The sequence below is a fragment of the Sus scrofa genome, chromosome 4 (assembly GCF_054392235.1).
Source record: "Sus scrofa isolate SSC_HxYL_T2T_F1_AM1 chromosome 4, Sscrofa_HxYL_maternal_Yorkshire_Landrace_v2.0, whole genome shotgun sequence".
Lineage (NCBI taxonomy): Eukaryota > Metazoa > Chordata > Mammalia > Artiodactyla > Suidae > Sus > Sus scrofa.
In genome coordinates this window covers 106,917,110-106,935,405 of record NC_139386.1, presented here as the reverse complement: position 1 = coordinate 106,935,405, position 18,296 = coordinate 106,917,110, and the positions used below count along the sequence as shown (strand labels likewise).

At 39.8% G+C, this 18,296-nt stretch overlaps 1 protein-coding gene across 25 annotated transcripts in view; it reads left to right on the top strand.

Moving 5' to 3' along the window:
- Positions 1 to 18,296, top strand: part of HAO2 (hydroxyacid oxidase 2) — a 199,242-nt gene that overhangs the window by 25,134 nt on the left and 155,812 nt on the right. For 2 of the 25 annotated variants that reach the window (XM_085023412.1, XM_085023416.1), the window contains exon 1: positions 6,328 to 6,412. The exons of 22 other annotated variants lie outside the window; for them this stretch is intronic. In XM_085023412.1, coding sequence (XP_084879538.1) covers positions 6,389 to 6,412 — 24 coding nt within the window. In that variant the 5' untranslated portion in view covers positions 6,328 to 6,388. Of the gene's footprint in view, positions 1 to 6,327; positions 6,413 to 18,296 lie in introns of those variants that run through there. One more of the 25 variants, XM_085023421.1, reaches the window with a different exon arrangement.

Genomic DNA, 18,296 nt, shown 5'->3' with positions numbered 1-18,296 from the left:
GTGGTGATTCCAGAAATGTAACCCCTCAGAAACGTGCTGCCCAGGCTCTGGTAAGAAGGGTAAAACAAATAAAGCTGCTGCCTATTTGGAACATACGCTGGCTCCTTCCACATCTGCAGGACATTTAGCTCCTTGCATCTGGTAATGTTTGTGCAAATATAATTCCATATTCACTAATAATTCCTGGGGCTAAAGGCCCCCCCTCGGGTAACCTTGTTAATATTCTCTCAAGGCCTGGTGTGAACGCCTCATAGCATTTTGATTAGAATTCAATCTTGTGTTTTTTTTTCCCTCTCTGTCTCTTTCTCCCTCTCTCCTCTCATGCTTTCCTGGCCCCCGGTTTCCTGGCCACCCACATCAGGAGACATTCTCCCTCCCTTTCACTCTCCATTCTCAGTTTCAAGGAATTTCCTTGTGTCAAAGGCAAAGTGTGATTGACATATTTTTCCCCTCTTAAGAGCAGTCATCTCAGTGTTTGATTTAACCATCTCCTTATGGGGCTCATACAGTCATTACCTGGGTGAAAAAGAGACCTCCTGCTCACCCCCCATGCTCAAGCATCAGGCTCAGCCCCACTGAGCTCAGTATTTTTATGGACTTTTAAATCACTGCTCTCCTTCTCCCTTTCTCTACTTCTTTTTCTTTTCTTTTTTTTTTTTTTTTTTGGTTGGCACAAGCGAATGATTCCCTAGTGTGTTGTACCCTGAGCCTTAAAGAATTTTAGCTATCTGAAAACAGGTAGACCACTGCCTCCTGCCAGTGCCCTCTGCCTGCCAAGAAAAGCATTTGCTGTTCTTTAGACCTGGGGAAAAGAATGGATGTATAACAAGGTCTCTAGTTTTGAGCTCAGCAACTCTAGGCATGTTGGCTCCTTTGGTTTTTTAGTCTTACTTGACCAGCTGATTTGTCTCTCAGGATAGGAAAAGAGAAAACAGAAACAAAAGCAAATTAGCCATAGAATGAAGGATTATATTTAAACACAAGAAAAATTTCTTGGCAGTGAAGTTCTTAACATTGGAGTGATTCTGGAATGCATGTGCCCCCTCTCTCTGGCTGCTTTATCATCGAATTACTGTGGGTTCTAAAGTGTTTCTGCCTGAAGGGGATGAACTAGGTGACCTTGGAAGGTCATATGCAGCTTTTAAATTCAGCAGCCATACTCTTCTTTTCTGTGAAGGGCCACACTTCTCACAGAGTGGGGGCAGACTCTCTCTCCCCCACCCCCCTCAGCTTTATTAAGGTATAATTAATACATTAAAATTGTATGTATTTAAGGTATACAGCGTGATTTTTTTTAAATTTATTTTTTATTAGGGTATAGTTGATTTATAGTTCTGTCTTAGGAGGATTTACTCATGTCTCTTCTGGTGTAGGAGTAGCTTGAATCACAGGCCTTTGTTCTCTTTAAAGCATCAATATCTCCTGCTGCTGATTATGATCTGCCACCTACTCAGAGCTCCCAGTTGCAGGCAGCTCTGTGGTCATGCAATTTTATCTTAAGTAACCTCCTGTGTCCAGATACCATTGTTCTGCAAGGAAAGGCAGAGCTAGAAGATAGAGGCTTAGATTAGCAATAAAAAATTAATTTTTTCCTGCCAAAGATTTTAGTAATAAAAGTAGTGTTAATGAAAGGCTGTATGTGGAAGTTCCTGTGAGGTGCAGCGGGTTAAGGATCTGACGTTGCCACAGCTGTGGCACAGGTCACAACTGTGGCGCAGGTTCCCTGGCCCTGGGAATTTCCACATGCCGTGGGCGTGGCCATAAATAAATGAATGGATAAATAAATAAATTCTATATGTATACAGCTATAATACTTTAATTCATTGTACAAAGCCAGCATTCAGTGACATTTCACTTTTACTAGGAGGAATGGCCTGCTTGTAGTGATTATATGTGCTTTTAACAAGCACTCTTATTAACATAGTGTGACATAAGTAATTTTTTTTTTTTTGTCTTTTTTAGGACCACACCCACAACATATAGAGGTTCCCAGACTAGGGGTCAAATTGGAGCTGTAGCCGCCAGCCTACACCACAGCTCATGGGCAATGCCAGATCCTTGACCTGCTGAGTGAGGCCAGGGATTGAACCCCAAACCTCATGGTTCCTATTCAGATTCGTTTCCACTGCGCCATGATGGGAACTCCTTTTTTTTTTTTTTTTTAAAGGATTAAAGAGCTGAGCCAGTCCCAGTCCTTTGATTTATTATTTATTTATTTTTGTCTTTTTAGGGCCGCACCTGTGGCATACGGAGGTTCCCAGGCTAGGGGTCAAATCGGAGCTGTAGCTGCCTGCCTACACCACAGCAATAAATAATTGCTGTTCGTAATTATTATCCATGTTATGATAAACAAAGCATAAAGACCGCCAAGCAAAGCAGGCATCTGTTCTTACATTGAGAGTAACAGCAGTATATGTATCATAAATTGTGGTTTTGATTGACGCTCCACTGCTTTAGGAAAACTTGGCTCTGGGGGAGATGCCAGTGCCCCTCATTATATAAACACTTCTAAGAATATATGTCAGCCCAGGGTGAACCCAGACTAGTACTCAGTCTGAAAGTAGAATTATGGGATTGGGAAAATAATGATTACCCTACCAAATACTGACCCCAAAAGGTTAGAAAGGATTTTAAGACATTTCTAGTTTATCTCCAATTCCTACTTCAGGTTTCTAAGAGCCATTCATTGGAGTTAGGACCTGAAGAACTCATGTGGCTTACTTACCGTGTATCTACATTTTTTTCTGTACCCAATTTATATTTTCACCTTGTCTGCTCACTTGAGAATAATAGATTTCATAAATTCACCACCTGCTTAGTAGAGTAGTACTTCCTCTTATTTGTCTTGTATCTGCCTCTTTCAAACTCAAGGAGTTTTACCAAGTTCTCATATTCTAGGATCTGGTTAAAGAGTCTGTGGTTCACCATTTCTGTATCCTCCATGACTTGGAAAATTTTAATCATATTTTTATAATATAGTCCACTCCACTCATCTGTCCATTCTCTCCACCACTACTTTCATCTTTTAGATGGGTAAATCAGAATTTTCAAAGGTTGTCTTTATGGAGAATCCCTTTCTCTCCTCCTAAATATTTTAGTTGATGGTGTCCAGAACCTTTTTTCGTGCCTAGATCATGGTAACTGGTATTGCATCTCTCACTTAATGTTGCTGTAGGCTGGGATTTTTTTTAGAAGAGTAGGTATAACATATCCATGTTCTTTTGTTCAGTTTTTCTATAATATTGCTGTGTTTCAGAGATGAAACCAACTTTATTGATGATCATTATTAATAAGTTTAATACTTAAGCCAGTAGTTTCTAATTTTTTGAGCAGTAGAAATAATTTTTCAAATACAAAGTTATATGGAATGTAAAAATGTGAAAATGGTGTCCGTAGCAGGAATTGAGGACCAAAGCCTAGTAGTTTTTTTTGTCCTCTCTCTGGTCTGTGAGGTATTCCATAAAACTAGAGAGTTCCATGAAGCATGCTTTGAAAATCACCAAGTTTACCAATCACCAGAGTAAACACCAACTTTAAAAAGGTGGGACTTAGTCTAAAATGCATGCACCCACATTTTGTTAACCAGTATTTTCTTTACAAAACGTGTGATTTTGAAATGTGTCCTTTATTTCAAGTCAGTCAGATATCCCCCAGGCCTAATCTGCGTGGTTATAAATAAGGTCACACATGTGGTTCAGCACTAAGCTCATCGACCAGGTAACCCTTAACCTATGGGACAGTAGGACCCTTGCTTACTTCTGAGGTGTTCTTACCCTCTGGTGTTTCTCAGGGAGTCTCCAGGAGATGTCTTGCTTGTTTCCCCCTTCCATTCCCATCAGTAATGAGGTCAACACATTGTCTCTGAGTGTGAAGTGGCTCTGCTGCTCCAGAAGATTCTCTGTGGTTCTGCATAGGCCCCTGCTCTCTGAGGCCACTGCAGCCACCACCAGAGGCTCTGGGTGCTACTTTCTCTTCTGCCCAAGAGTAGACACAGAAACTTTCTTTGGTACCCCACAGCCTGGCCAAGAAAAGAACTTAATATTACTTTTGTGGTACAGCCTCAGATACAACCCAAAGGAAGCATACCCCAAAATCATCCTTCGGCTGGTAACTGTACATCCTCATGCTGTTTGCTATAGGCCACATTTCTGCCCAGCTGCTGCAGAAAAAAAACTCCATTCAATATCCATTCTCTCCTTCGTTCATTATAGAAAAATCATTTCATTTGAGATGGTGATGAACCAGACTAAAAGGATGCCGTTCCCAGCCTCTCTCGCAGCTAGGTTTGGTCACAAGACTAAGTTCTAGTTAATGTAAGTGGAAGGGGACCTCTGGGAAGGTGTCTTTCTGGAGCTGTCCCAGCTGGGAGATGCTTCCTTTTTGTCTCCTTTATTTTTCAGCTGTGTCCGCAGCATGCAAAACTCCTGGGCCAGGATTGAACTCATGCCACAGCAGCAACAATGCTGGATCCTTAACCCATTGCGCCACCAGCTCCCTTTTTGCCTTTCCTGAAACCTGAAATTAATATATGAGTTTACAGCAGCCATGTTGGAACATGAGGTGGTCTTGAGGCTGGAAGCAAATGCTGCGAATGGTAGGGCAGCGAGAAGGAGATGGAGTCACCAGTTATTCAGTGAAGCCGCCACAGAATCCTTGGAAAAATCACCTCTGGACTTCTTTGAGTGTGTGCGTTCGGGTTATTTCTAATCCACAAGCAAACCTAATCATGGCAGAGCAGTGATCAGCTGGCTTCTTCCCTCACTATGAGGCTGCTTAGCTGGTGACCCAGTTGCATATGGCAGAGTCTAACTGTGCTCCATTGTGAAGGAGACCCCTTCAGCACTTCTAGACTCTTCAGAGCCTCTCCCCAGGAGAACCGGAGCCCAGAGAGATGCAATTCTCCCCTTACCCACAGTGGAGGGCCCAACTGCCAGTTTTTCATCTCCTGACCCAGAAGCCGCCTCTTTTCCAGAATAATTGAGAGTTATACTGATTATTCCCCCAGACCCGATTTTCTGCCCACAGGGGTGTGGCCTTACCTACTGCTGCCAACAGTGAGCACATTGGCCTCAAGCTTCAGCCACAACTTAATTCCTTCGTCTAATAAATGGGGAAATTTAAAAATAAACATAAACCACAAATGGTTTTAAAATATACTCTTAAGTATTAGTTTTGGAATCCCTACCAGAGTGCTTCTTAAATTTTATTTTTGGCTCATCTTATTTTTGACTCATCTTATCCATATGTGTGTTTTCTTAGATACACAGAGATACATGAAGACAAACCCAGAAATGCACACCCAGACTGTGCATGAGTGTGCATACATGCACACCCAGATGTTCTTATATACTTCCACATCAGTAGTTACACCCTTAAACATATATACCTGGGATGCTGATACACAAGTCCATAGGAATATTGATTTAGGTTTAGTTAATAGGAAAAGGAATGGAGTAGGTATAGTAGCTAAAAAGACTAGCCAGGTAGATTTATAAAAGAGCAAAATAACCCCCTTGTACTCATTTTTAATGGCATTGCTGTAAAAGTAATTTTTCTGTATGCTCCAGGGAGAGGCTTAATAATAGGCTGATGAGGGAGATGGGGTTAATGCCCAGTCCACTGCTGCTGCTGAGCTGGTCTTTGTCAATCTGGTCATCTCACTGGGTACTTCTTGACAGTAGAACTCTCCTGAGCTGTCATGAACTCTCTGATAGTAGCAGGGAACGGCAGTCTTGCTTTTTAGCCTCATCATAGGCACCCAGCAAGATTTTGAAATAGGAATGAATGATTAATATACTTTCACAGACACACACCCGCCCCCCCCCCTGCGAAAGACTGATCTTCATTGAGTCCACATGGGAAAGAGAGAAGAAGCAAGCAAAGTGCCCATTTGGTTCCAGGATAGCGCAGATCCAGAAGATGAATAGTGGGGAAAGGGAGCTGCAGTAGCGATAAAAGGCCTGTGGTGACATCTCCCCCTCTGGCCTAGGAGCTGGTGTGGGCCTGTAACTGCAAAGATTTTCTAGGGTGTTATCCAAGGAACATCTCTTGCTTTCCTGGAGAGGCTGCTCTGGAGATAGAGACAGACAAGTGATAGAGACACTTTGTTTTTCTTTTCATATTTTCATCTTTCTCCTATTTATACCCTCAACCATTCCTCTCCTTTCGTGGTGATTGAACACTTTGAATATTTCTGTGTTCTAACCACAGCCTGGCCCTGCTGTCATTTAGCCAAATTACACACATTTAGGTCTTTTCATCTTTCTTTATGAACCAGTCTATCCAGTCTATTTAATCATTTTGGCAGTTCTTTTCTGAATTCCACCCAATTTAAAAATAAGCTAAATTCTCCACCCCTGTGGATTTAAAAGCAGACTGTTGCGAACCCATGCAGAGTTCTAGCCTGGGTTTGGTGCGTACAGAGGAAAGATAACCCCATGTTTTAAACTCTCTATTCCCAGTTTTCCTCAGCAGTGACATCCTAGAAAAGGCCAGGGGAGGCGGGGGAAGGGGCACGAAACCTAGCTGGTCAGAACAGGAGACCATGGTGATTGTACTGGGTTTATTTTTAAATTTTCTTATTGATTGATTGGTTGGTTGATTGCCATAGGTGAGAGTCAAGTTTGGTTCAGAATCTAAAAGCTGTAAAAGTATATACAGTGAACAGAAAGTATTGCTTTGATTCCTGGCACTTAGTCACCAGCTCTGAAAAAACAACCAAACTAACTTATTTCTGTGTGTATCATTCCAAAAGTGTATCTTTGCATGAGTGTGTGTGTCTCTCTACCTCTGTTTTTCGACACATGGTGATATACTATACACATGCTCTCCCCTTCACATTTTAAAACAATATATCTTGGAGATTTTGAGATTGGTCCCTATTCACACATAAATAGCTCCTTCATTACTTTTTATGGCTACAGAGTATCTATGCCATGAATGTGCTATAATTTTGTAGTCCATGATTAATGAACATTTATATTCCTTCTGATTTTTTATGGTTACTATCAATGAACATTTAGGGATCTTACCAATTTTTAATTACTGACAGTGCCTTACTGAATAACTTAAATATTTTACATATGTGTGAGTAGATATGTGGTACAAAACTCCTGGGTTAAAAGGTTTGTGCATCAGATTGTCTGTTTCAAAGCTGATTGACTTGGAGTTCCCGTCGTGGTTCAGTGGTTAGCGAATCTGACTAGGAACCATGAGGTTGTGGGTTCGATCCCTGGCCTTGCTCAGTGGGTTAAGGATCTGGCATTGCTGTGAGCTGTGGTGTAGGTTGCAGACGCGGCTCGGATCCTGCGTTGCTGTGGCTCTGGCGTAGGCTGTCAGCTACAGCTCCAATTTGACCCCTAGCCTGGGAACCTCCATATGCCGCAGGAGCGGCCCAAGAAATGGCAAAAAGACCAAAAAAAAAAAAAAAAAAAAAAAAGCTGATTGACTTCTCAATTTATACACCCATCCCTAAATACAAAATTTTTAGAACTTTGACAGTGTGATGCTGGAAAAAGTAAATCATTTGTGTGTATTTCCTTTATTGTAAATGTTGACATCTTTTCACAAACTTAAGAGCCATTAGACTTTCGAGTGGATGGTCTGTTTCCTTTCTTTATGTTTCTCTTGAGTTGTTGGTCTCCTGTTGGTTTAGAGGGGTTCTTTTTAAATTAGGGAGTTTAGCTCCATGTGACATAAGTTGCAAATATATTTTCCTGTTTGTTATTCTTTTCTGTTTACATAGATTAATGTATTCACCTTTTATTTAATAATTTCTGGGTTTTGGTTTTGTGACAAACTTAGGTAAGTTTTTTCTCACTTAGGTGTTATTTTTAGGAGTTCCTTTGTGGCCTAGTATTTGGGGTATTGTCATTGCTGTGGCTCAGGTTAATTGTTGTGGCTCATGTTCAATCCAGGGCCACAGATAAACAAACAACTATACCTGCTTTCTAAATTCTGGGGTGTGGCCAAAAAAAAAAAAAAGAAATTCCATGGTTTCTTCTGGTACTTATATAAATGACAGGTAAATCAAACTTTGTTATGTTTTTGCAGGTGGATACCCACTTGTCTCCACATCATTTGTTGAATGCATATCTTTTATTCACAGATTTGAATGTTGTTTTTATAGTGTATAAATCATAATAGCATGTGTCACTTTTTGAGATTGCTAATCTGTAGCATTTATGTCATGCCAGTGTCACATTATTTTAATTATCTGTAACTTTAAAGATTGTTTTATTATCTAACAGAAATAGTCCTCCTTCATTACTCTGCTCTTTCAGAATTTTTCTTGTTGATTTTTTTATATGAATTTTAAAATCAGGTTATTTTGTTCAAAAAATTCATTTTAGGTGTTCTCTTGTGGTACAGCAGTTTGGGTTGCTGCTGTGGCATGGGTTCAGTCTCTGGCCTGGGAACTTCCACATGCCACAAGTACTGCCCCCCAAAAAATCATTTTAGCATTTTGAAAAATCAGGGGCATGTTAAATTTATAGATTAATTTAGAGAAAGTAGGCATCTTTATTGTCGCGAGACATGTTTCTGCAATATTTTCTTAGCCTCTCTGCTTCTATTTTCTATGCCGAAAACTCCATCTTGTCCTGCCTTACCTTACCCCATCTTCCTGCTTGGAAAACCATTGCAGTGCTGGTAAATGATTTAAGCTTAAGAACAAAGACCTAAAGGCATAAGTTATTCCTGTGGTCAGCTGAATGAGGACATAATGCATTGGTCTAGGCAAGCCTGGACCTGTGCAGATTGGCATGCCCTTTGCACAGCATGAGATGTCCTCTAAAGAATAAGAGGAAGATGAGCCTCATGGCCCCAAGGGGTTTATGAGGGGTTGTTAGCAGGATATGCATTAGCAAGGAGAACCGAGGTGCAAACCTAGGCACGCTGGGTTTCTGCAGATAGGCATGCCTTCTACAGAAGCACAATGATGATTCTCTAGATGCTATGCATAGATAGCTGACACCAAGCTTCCTCAATGCTAATGATTGTTAAATGCCTAAAGGTCAGAATAAAAGCTTAATCATCTACCTGCTATGTGACTTTTAAAATAATTTAAAAAAACCTATATCCTGCACTTATAGCCCCTTCCTAACTTGAGATGTACACAATAAAAGCAGTGTGGTTTCTTGAGGCAGTGCTCTTGGTCCCTGAGACCTTGAGTCCCCCGGTTCCTACCTTTAACTAAGATAAATGTCTCTGTGTCTTGTTTTATGTTAACTTTTTCCTTAAGTTTCACAGCACCTGTTCTTCAGCCCTGATCTGCTGAGCTGGTCTCGGCACTTTATGATCTTGCTCCTTCAGAAGAACATGATGTGCTTTTTCATTGTGTGTGTCTGTTTCTCAGTAGCACTTTAAAGTTTTATTTTTATAAATTGTGCCTACCTCTTAGTAATTTTTAAAAATTTTTTTATTTTTTTTATTTATTTTTATTTTATTTTATTTTGTCTTTCTGCCATTTCTTGGGCCACTCCCACGGCATATGGAGGTTCCCAGACTAGGGGTCGAATCGGAGCCATAGCCACCAGCCTATGCCAGAGCCACAGCAATGTGGGATCCGAGCCCTGTCTGCAACCTACACCACAGCTCACAGCAATGCCGGATCCTTAACCCACTGAGCAAGGCCAGGGATCGAACCCACAACCTCATGGTTCCTAGTTGGATTCGTTAACCACTGACCCACGACGGGAACTCCTACTTCTTAGTAATTTTATATCTTTTTTGGCTACTATTATAAATTGAGATCTTTTACCATCCCTTCTAACCAATTGTGTGTTTGTGTATGTGTATTTACTTCCTGCTGATTAATTTTGTAATCACCAGACACATTCCTAAATTCTCTTCTGTTCTGAGTTTCTCTTAAAAGTTCTTCTAAGGCCAGGGTTTCTCAACTCTGCACTATGGGCATTTTGAAACAGATAATTCTCTTTTTTTGTTGTTTTTTTGTCTTTTAGGGCCGCACCTGCGGCATATGGAGGTTCCCAGGCTAGGGGTCGAATTGGAACTGTAGTTGCCGGCCTACAGCCACAGCAACATGGAATCCGATCTGCATCTGCCACCTACACCACCACTCATGGCAATGCCAGATCCTTAACCCACTGAGCGAGGCCAGGGATAGACCCCGCCTCCTCATGGATGCTAGTCGGGTTCACTAACTGAGCCATGACGGGAACTCCTGATACAGATAATTCTTTATTGTGGGGCTGGTAGAGTTGGGGCGGGAGATGTTGTCCTGTACATTGTAGGATGGTTAGCGCATTCCTCACCTCTACTGGGGAGAGTGGTTGCCTCTGATTAAGAACCTTTGTTCTAGTCCATAATCCACAGAGAGTCTTCATTATTTCTACTTGCTCCTAACCCACTGCTCTGTTAGACACTATTGGGTCTAACCACAGGACTGGAAATAGCCAAGGCCCAGTATTCTGTTATGAGAATACAGTGGCTAGAAGTAGCCATGGAAGTGATGGTTTATTCATAGTTCATAGCCAGGCTGCATGGGGACGCCAGCCAGATCTCATGAATTAAAAGTTAGGAGTAATAAAAAGAGGAAGGCAGAATCTATTGCCTCTGTATCACACACCTTTGATTTTCATTGTGTGGTGTCTGGCATGTTCTCTAGAGGTTCAGTGTGTGACTGCCATCTTCTCCACTGGCTTGAGCTGTAGCATCTCAGGCCTGAAGGGATGTCATGATGTTCCTTAAGGCATGGTGTTATGTCTTGCACCCTTTTAACACTCTCAACTGTTTCGTACCATTTTTTTGCATTTTCTACAGTACTTACCACTGTGCTGAGTTTATAGCAGTTGTCAGTAAAGCTGTTATTTTACTAATCTCATCCTATTAACCTGACATACTTTGTTTTTGTTTTTTCGTTTTGTTTTGTTTTTTGTTTTTTGTTTTTTTTTTAAGGAAAAACAGTGTGGAATAGCAGGAAACATTTAATGCTTGGAATAAAAAAATCTGCACTCAAATCTTAGTTAAGAGTCATAAGATTATTAGCTGTATATACAAGTTACCTAATCTTTGTAAATGTCATTTGCAAAATAGTTATAAATATTACTCACATCGTAGGGTTACTGTGGCCATTACATGAGCTCATGTATACAGTGCAGTGAGAACACAGCAAAAACACAGTACATTTTTAGCTGTCATTTAAAACTCAAGTACTCAATATGTGATAGCTATTATCTTCATTATTATTATGTGAATACAAGTTCTTTATCTGAAGAATTGAAGACTGAAGCAAATTAATCTAAATCATCTATTAGAAATTTCAAAGTATCAATTGAAATATTGGGAAGCTGGTTGAAAAGACTGGCTTGATACTACTGAAAGCCAGATATTTCTATAAGAAATATCCATTCCTATCACCTTTTAATTATTGGAGATAGACTCTTCAAGAGTCTGAACAGTTTGGACCTTGTGATTAAATCAGTCAGCTTTGTGGCTGATTCCTGTCTATGGAATTCAGTATTGACTATAGAATAACATATGATGTGAAGGGGCAAAATTTGTTCTTAATCACGTTTCTATGAATTGAAACAGAGTTTAATGATAGTATTATTTAGCTGTACCAGCTTATTTCTTTTTCTTTTTCTTTTGTTTTTCTTTTTTTGGTCTTTCTGTCTTTTCTAGGGCCATTGCTTATTTTTTTTTTCTAAAGCTTTTTTCAAGTTATGGAATGTCACACACATAGAAATGCCTACAAAACTTAAATGAACTGTATAAAAGGAAGCAAATGATGGGTAACCTCTGCTCAAATTAAGAAACAGCAAAAGCATCAGTATACTCAAAATTGCTATATTGCCCAAGGCAATCTACAAATTCAGTGCAATCCCTATCAAATTACTAATGGCATTTGTTTTTTTACAAAACTAGAAGAAAAAATTTTAACATTTGTATGGAGACGCAAAAGACCCGAATAGCCAAATTGATTCTGAGAAGGTAAAACTGAGCTAGAGGAATCAGGCTCCCTGACCTCAGACTATATTACAAAGCTACAGTTATCAAAACAATATGGTACTGGTACAAAAACAGAAATATAGGTCAATGGAACAGGATAGATAGCCAAGAAATAAACCCGCACACCTCTGGTCAGTTAATTTTTGACAAAAGAGGCAAGAATATTACAGTGGAAAAAAGACAGTCTCTTCAATACATGGTTCTGGGAAAACTACATGTAAAAGAATGAAATTAGAACATTTTCTAACACCCTACACAAAAAATAAACTCAAAATAGATTAAGGACCTAAACATAAGGCTGGATACTCTAAAACTCCTAAAGAAAAGCCTAGGCAGAACACTCTTTGACATAAATTGCAGCAACATCTTTTTTGATCCACTTCCTAGAGTAATGAAAATAAAAAAAAAATAAACAAATAGGACATAATTAAACTTAAAAGCTTTTAGACAGCAAAGGAAATCATTAAAAAAAAGAAAAAGAAAAGACAACCCACAGAACGAGAGAAATTCTTTGCAAACAAAGCAGCCAAGAAGGGATTAATCTCCAGAATCTACAAACATCTCATGAAGCTTTATATCAAAGAAGCAAACAACTTAATCAAAAAAAAAAAATGGGGAGTTCCCGTCATGGCTCAGTGGTTAACAATCCCCACTAGCATACGTGAGGACTCAAGTTCAATCCCTGGCCTCACTCAGTGGGTTAAGGATCTGGCATTACTGTGAGCTGTGGTGTAGATAGCAGATGCAGCTCAGATCCAGAGTTGCTGTGGCTCTGGCGTAGGCCAGCAGCTACAGCTCTGATTAGGCCCCTAGCCTGGGAACCTCCATGTGCCATGGGTGCAGCCCTAGAAAAGGCAAAAAGAAAAAGACCAAAAAAAAAAAAAAAAAAAAAAAAGAAAAGAAAAGAAAAAAGAAATGAGACTGGCATGTATTTTCTTTCTTGAATTGATTTTGTTAGCTTGTGCTATCGATATTATTCAAACTTCATTTGATGAGTTAGGTCATATGTAACCCTTTTCTATATTCTAGAAGAGTTGGTACAAGAGTAGAATAACTGCTTCCACCTGCCTGTAGGTACATACATACACATTTAGGACTCTTTTACCTTCATGGTGAATTTAAATTTTTATGATTATAAAGTGACTCACTTTATGGTTAATGATTATTTTCCCCAAGTTTATTTTGTCTGCCGTTAATATATATCTACAAGCTTTCCTTTGGTCCTTTATTTTTTTGCTTCTTAGCGTCGTACTTGTGGCATATGGAAGTTCAGGCTAGGTATTGTGTCAGAGCTGCAGCTGCCAGCCTACCTCACAGCCATGGCAACTTGGTATCCGAGCGTCTGCGACCTACACCACAGCTCATGGCGATACCAGATCTTTAACCCACTGAGCAAGGCCAGGGATCAAACCCACATCCTCATGGATACTATTTGGTTTGTAACCTGCTAAGCCACAATGGAAACTCCTTCCAACATTATTATTTTTAATGGCTGCATATTGTGCAGATATATGAATACACAATGATTTATTTCACTAATCACCTGTTTTTTGTTTTTGTTTTTTTTGCTAACTACCTGTACCTGGATAGTTTCCAATTATTTACTTTTATCAAGAAAGTTATGGTGAACACCCATGTAGCCAAATACATACTTGGAGTAATTCCTTATACTGAATTTAGAGAAATAGAATTTAGAGAAACTGAATTTAGAGAAATAGAATCTGTTTCAAGTATAGGCAATGGAATTTTGATACCTGCAGTGAAATTGGCTTCAAAAAACTGGTAATAATTTATACTTCCTTGGGCAACTTTGAGTGTGAATTTTCCCACATTATCATAACACTTAATATTATCAACCATTTTTATTTTAGTCATGGGTTGTTAGGAGAAAAGTATCTCATTAATGTTTACCTTGTGTTTCTTAGTTTACTACTTAAACATTTCGTATTATTTATTTTCACTTATATTTCTTTATTTGTGAATTGTGTGTTTATGTCCTTTTGTCCAATAGATTGATTTTTTAACTTTTTATTAGTTTTTAGAGCTCTCTATAAAGATATAATTTTTTTTGTCTTCTATATGTCCTCCAAATATCTTTTCCAATGTTGTCATTGCCTGTTATTGAACTTGAGGTGAAACATGTAAAGTGCATAAATCTTAAGTTTACAGACTGGTATGTATATGTAACAATCACCTAAATCTAGAAAAATAACATTTCCACCCCCCAAGAAAGCTCCTTTTCAGTCAGTACTTCCTCACAGTGTAACCTCTTTCCCAACTCTGTAGATTAGATAGAATTGCTTATTCTTGAACTTCATATACTAAATGGAATCAAACATGGAAAGATGTCTCCAGCTGCTTCTATTTACAGTCATGTCTGGGAGAGTCATCCATGTGATGCAGGTAAGGTAGTTCATTATTCTTTTTTTCTTTTTCTTTTTTTTTTTTTTTTTTTGCTTTTTAGGGCCGAACCCCCGGCATATGGAGGGTCCCAGGCTAGGGGTCAAATCCGAGCCACAGCTGCCAGCCTCCACCACAGCCACAGCAATGCCAGATCTGAGCTGCATCCATGACATACACCACAGCTCACGGCAACAATGCTGGATCCTTAACCCACTGCGGGAGGCCAGGGATCAAACCCACAACCTCAAGGTTCCTAGTTGGATTCATTTCTCCTGTGCCACAACAGGAACTCCAGTAGTTCCTTATTCTGAAACTCCATTTATCCATCAGTAGCATGAAGGTAATAATAGTACTTACATTGTGGTTGTGGAGATAAATGTGTTAACATACCTTGGACAATGTTTGGCCTGTGGTAAATTATTAATACATTTTAGCTACTAGTATTACTTACTGGATTCAACTTGCTAACTTTTTATTTAGAGTTTCTGTATCAGTATTCACAAATGAGTTTAATCATGTTTTAGCATTTGTGCATATAGGTGCTAGTCTTGTATTGTTTGGATATTGGTTATGCTAGCAAATGGTACCCTCACCTACCCGGGTATTCTTTTCAGAATTAGTGAAATGAACCCTAGATTCCTACCAAATATGTGTCCCAGATACACTTCAGATCTGCTGACTTTTCTCCATCACTGCCTTCTCCATTCGGGTCTGTATCTCCATCATCACTCCTTTTGTCCGCTGTGATAGTTACCTCACCGGTCCCCCAGTTCTAAACATGTGCTCCTTCCCATTGCACTTAGGTTAACAATCTAAGACCTTATCAAGGTCTACCAGGCTCATCATATCATGGCCCTGCCTACCTCTCCATCCTTGACTTGGCCTGTATTCCTCCAACCCTTATACTCTGGATACGGCCTGGCCAGCAACACACTCCCCACCGCTAGACTGGCCAATCCCTACTAATTCTTTCTCACTGAAGTTTTCCCTGATGTGACAATCTTAGACGGATCTCCCTATGTAATCACCATGTTTTTTCTTTCTTACACTCACAACATGTGTAATTATACATGTATTTGTATGTTTGTTTAATATCTGTCTAAAGGTACTATTTAGGTCTAAAGGCACTATTTTGTTTGCCACTTTTTCTAGCATAATGCTTTGCACAATTGCTCAATAAAAAAAATTGCTCGATAGATCTTTATTGAATGATTGACTCCCAGGCTATCTGTAGAGACTGATATATAGACAATAGTAATGAAAGGAGAAGTTGAAACATGTTTGAGCCTAGAGGTCCAGGGCACAGAGGAGGAAGAAAGACGTCGTGCCAGGGGAACCTCTCATTGGCAAGTTACAGAGGTAGTTGCTCACCGATTAACTAACCTCCCCTTGAGTGTTATTCCCTCAGAGCTGACATGTTGATGGCACTGTATTGCCATTTAACACACAGAAGTTGGTTTCATGCTAGATATTAGATTCACAAATCTCAAGGGACTCAAGGAGGCAAACATTTGCCTGAGCTCTTGGCTCACACACAGAGCACAATGGCAGCTCTGAAGGGGCAGAAGTCCCCTGCACCCACAAGCCCTGTTTATTTTCTCCTGCAGCAGAGGGGTTGGCATAGGTCAGCTGAAATGGTGCATCCTGGTGAATATTTATTGACCCAAAATATCATGCTGACAGATGTGTGGACAGGCAGACACAGAGGCCTGGCTTTTCTGCTGCTGAGGTTGTGACACAGCTGACATTTCCCTGCACGGGTTCTGACTTCTCCAGCTGCTCCTGGGGAAGCTGGTGTCTCACTGGTGGGGGTCGACACAGACACTGTGCCATGTGCCTTTCATGCTGCTGCCCAGGCTTCTACCACACGGTGGTCTCGAAATGTTTCCTGCTCCCCCAACCCACACAAATGGTCACCTAGCCAGTCTCTGGTTCAGTCTCTCTACTAACTCTTCCATCTCCACCGGAATTCCCTTGCAAGAATTCTTGGTGGCCAAATCAAGTGTGCATTTTAAAGCGGGAAGTCCCGAGTGACATTAACAATCATCTCTGTAGTAAACGAGTTCTTCTTTTGCTATAAAAAATAATTGTCTTATACATGTGACTCATATTCTTAATATCTTTCTCTCGTTTTTCTGGGTTTTCTTTCCCACCTCTCCCATCGTAGCTCCCTTTATTTAATTGAAGATCATTATAAATCTTTTTTATTGTTATCATAAGTAATGGAAAAACCATAAAAAGCAAATGTGCAGGTTAAAATAACTGTTTTAAGGCTAGCACTCTTGTAAACATGACCTATGATAAGAGAATTTTTCCAGTCACCCCAGAAGCCTCCTAAATACCTCCTTCTTAACCACAACCCCTCTCTCCCTGATAGCGTAACCACTATCCCACCTAACTTCAAAAAAAATTTTTACTGGAATGTTGTTAATTTACAATGTTCTGTTAGCTTCAGATGTATAGCAAAGTGATTCAGTCATACGTATAATATATCCATTCTTTTTCAGATTTTTTTCCCATATAGGTTATTATAGAACATTGAGTAAAGTTCCCTGGTCTTTGTTGGTTAAACTACGTGAAGCAAAACAGAGGAAGACAAATATCATATGATGTCACTTACACGTGGAATCTAAGTAAAAATGGTACAGATGAACTTTTTTAAAAAAACAGAAACAGTCTTCCAGAATTTGAAAACAAAGCTTACAGTTACCAAAGGGGACACTCGATGAGGGAGAGGGATAAAGTACGAATTTGGGATTACCTGTACACACTACTGTGTATAAACTAGATAACCACCTAACTTTTCTTGCAACCATTTCCCACTTTTCTTTAGTCTTAACACCTAAGTGTATGTTCTTAAACACTAGTTTTACCTGTTTTTAAAAATTGTCTTGTAAATATCTTTTAATCCATAGGTTTTCCTTATCCCCATATTTTTCCTTACAATTCACTTAATGAAGAATTTGGATCACTTTTCTGTAGAGATTCCTACAGCCTGGATTTTACCGCTTGCTTCCCCAGAGCAAAGCTCAGTCTGTTCCTCCACTGTCTATGTTTCCACTTATCCCAATCCAGGTTCTTTTTTTTCTCTTGCTCATCACAACCTCATCGGTGATGTGTTCTTCATTCAGGAGGCACGTATGTCTCAGTGTCTGTCCTTGTGATGTTAGTAGTTATTGCTGTCCAGTGTTTTTTTGTTTGTTTGTTTGTTTGTTTTTTGTCTTTTTTGCTATTTCTTGGGCCGTACCCATGGCATATGGAGGTTCCCAGGCTAGGGGTCGAATCAGAGCTGTAGCCACCAGCCTACACCAGAGCCACAGCAACGCGGGATCCGAGCCGCGTCTGCAACCTACACCACAGCTCATGGCAACGCCGGATCGTTAACCCACTGAGGAAGGGCAGGGACCGAACCTTCAACCTCATGGTTCTTAGTCAGATTCGTTAACCACTGCGCCATGACGGGAACTCCTTTTTTTTTTTTTGCTGTCCAGTGTTTTATTTGTTAATTCATTATGATTACACAGACATTCCAATTATATTATTTTGTTGTAAACCTGTTAAAATATAAAATATTCTAATTACCCATGTAGTTTTTGTTTTCTGCAGTGGTACTGTTTGCATAGGAAAAGCAAGAGAAAAGATGTTTTCCAAAAAAAAAAAAAAATATATATATATATATATATATATATATATATATATATATATGTTCCCTAGCATCTTCGAAGTATATCAGCATGGTGTTTTAGAACAGTAAAATAAGCAGCTAGTCATGCAGTACCCTGACATCCCTTCAGAGGATGTCACATAACCTAGGGGAGAGAGGGGCAGAGGGAAGGCCAGCAAAGCGAACCCAGGCAGGAGCCCAGCAGGCAGACAAGCCTCAAATTTGCTCAGAACTGCCTACATTTTTTTTTTTTAAATTT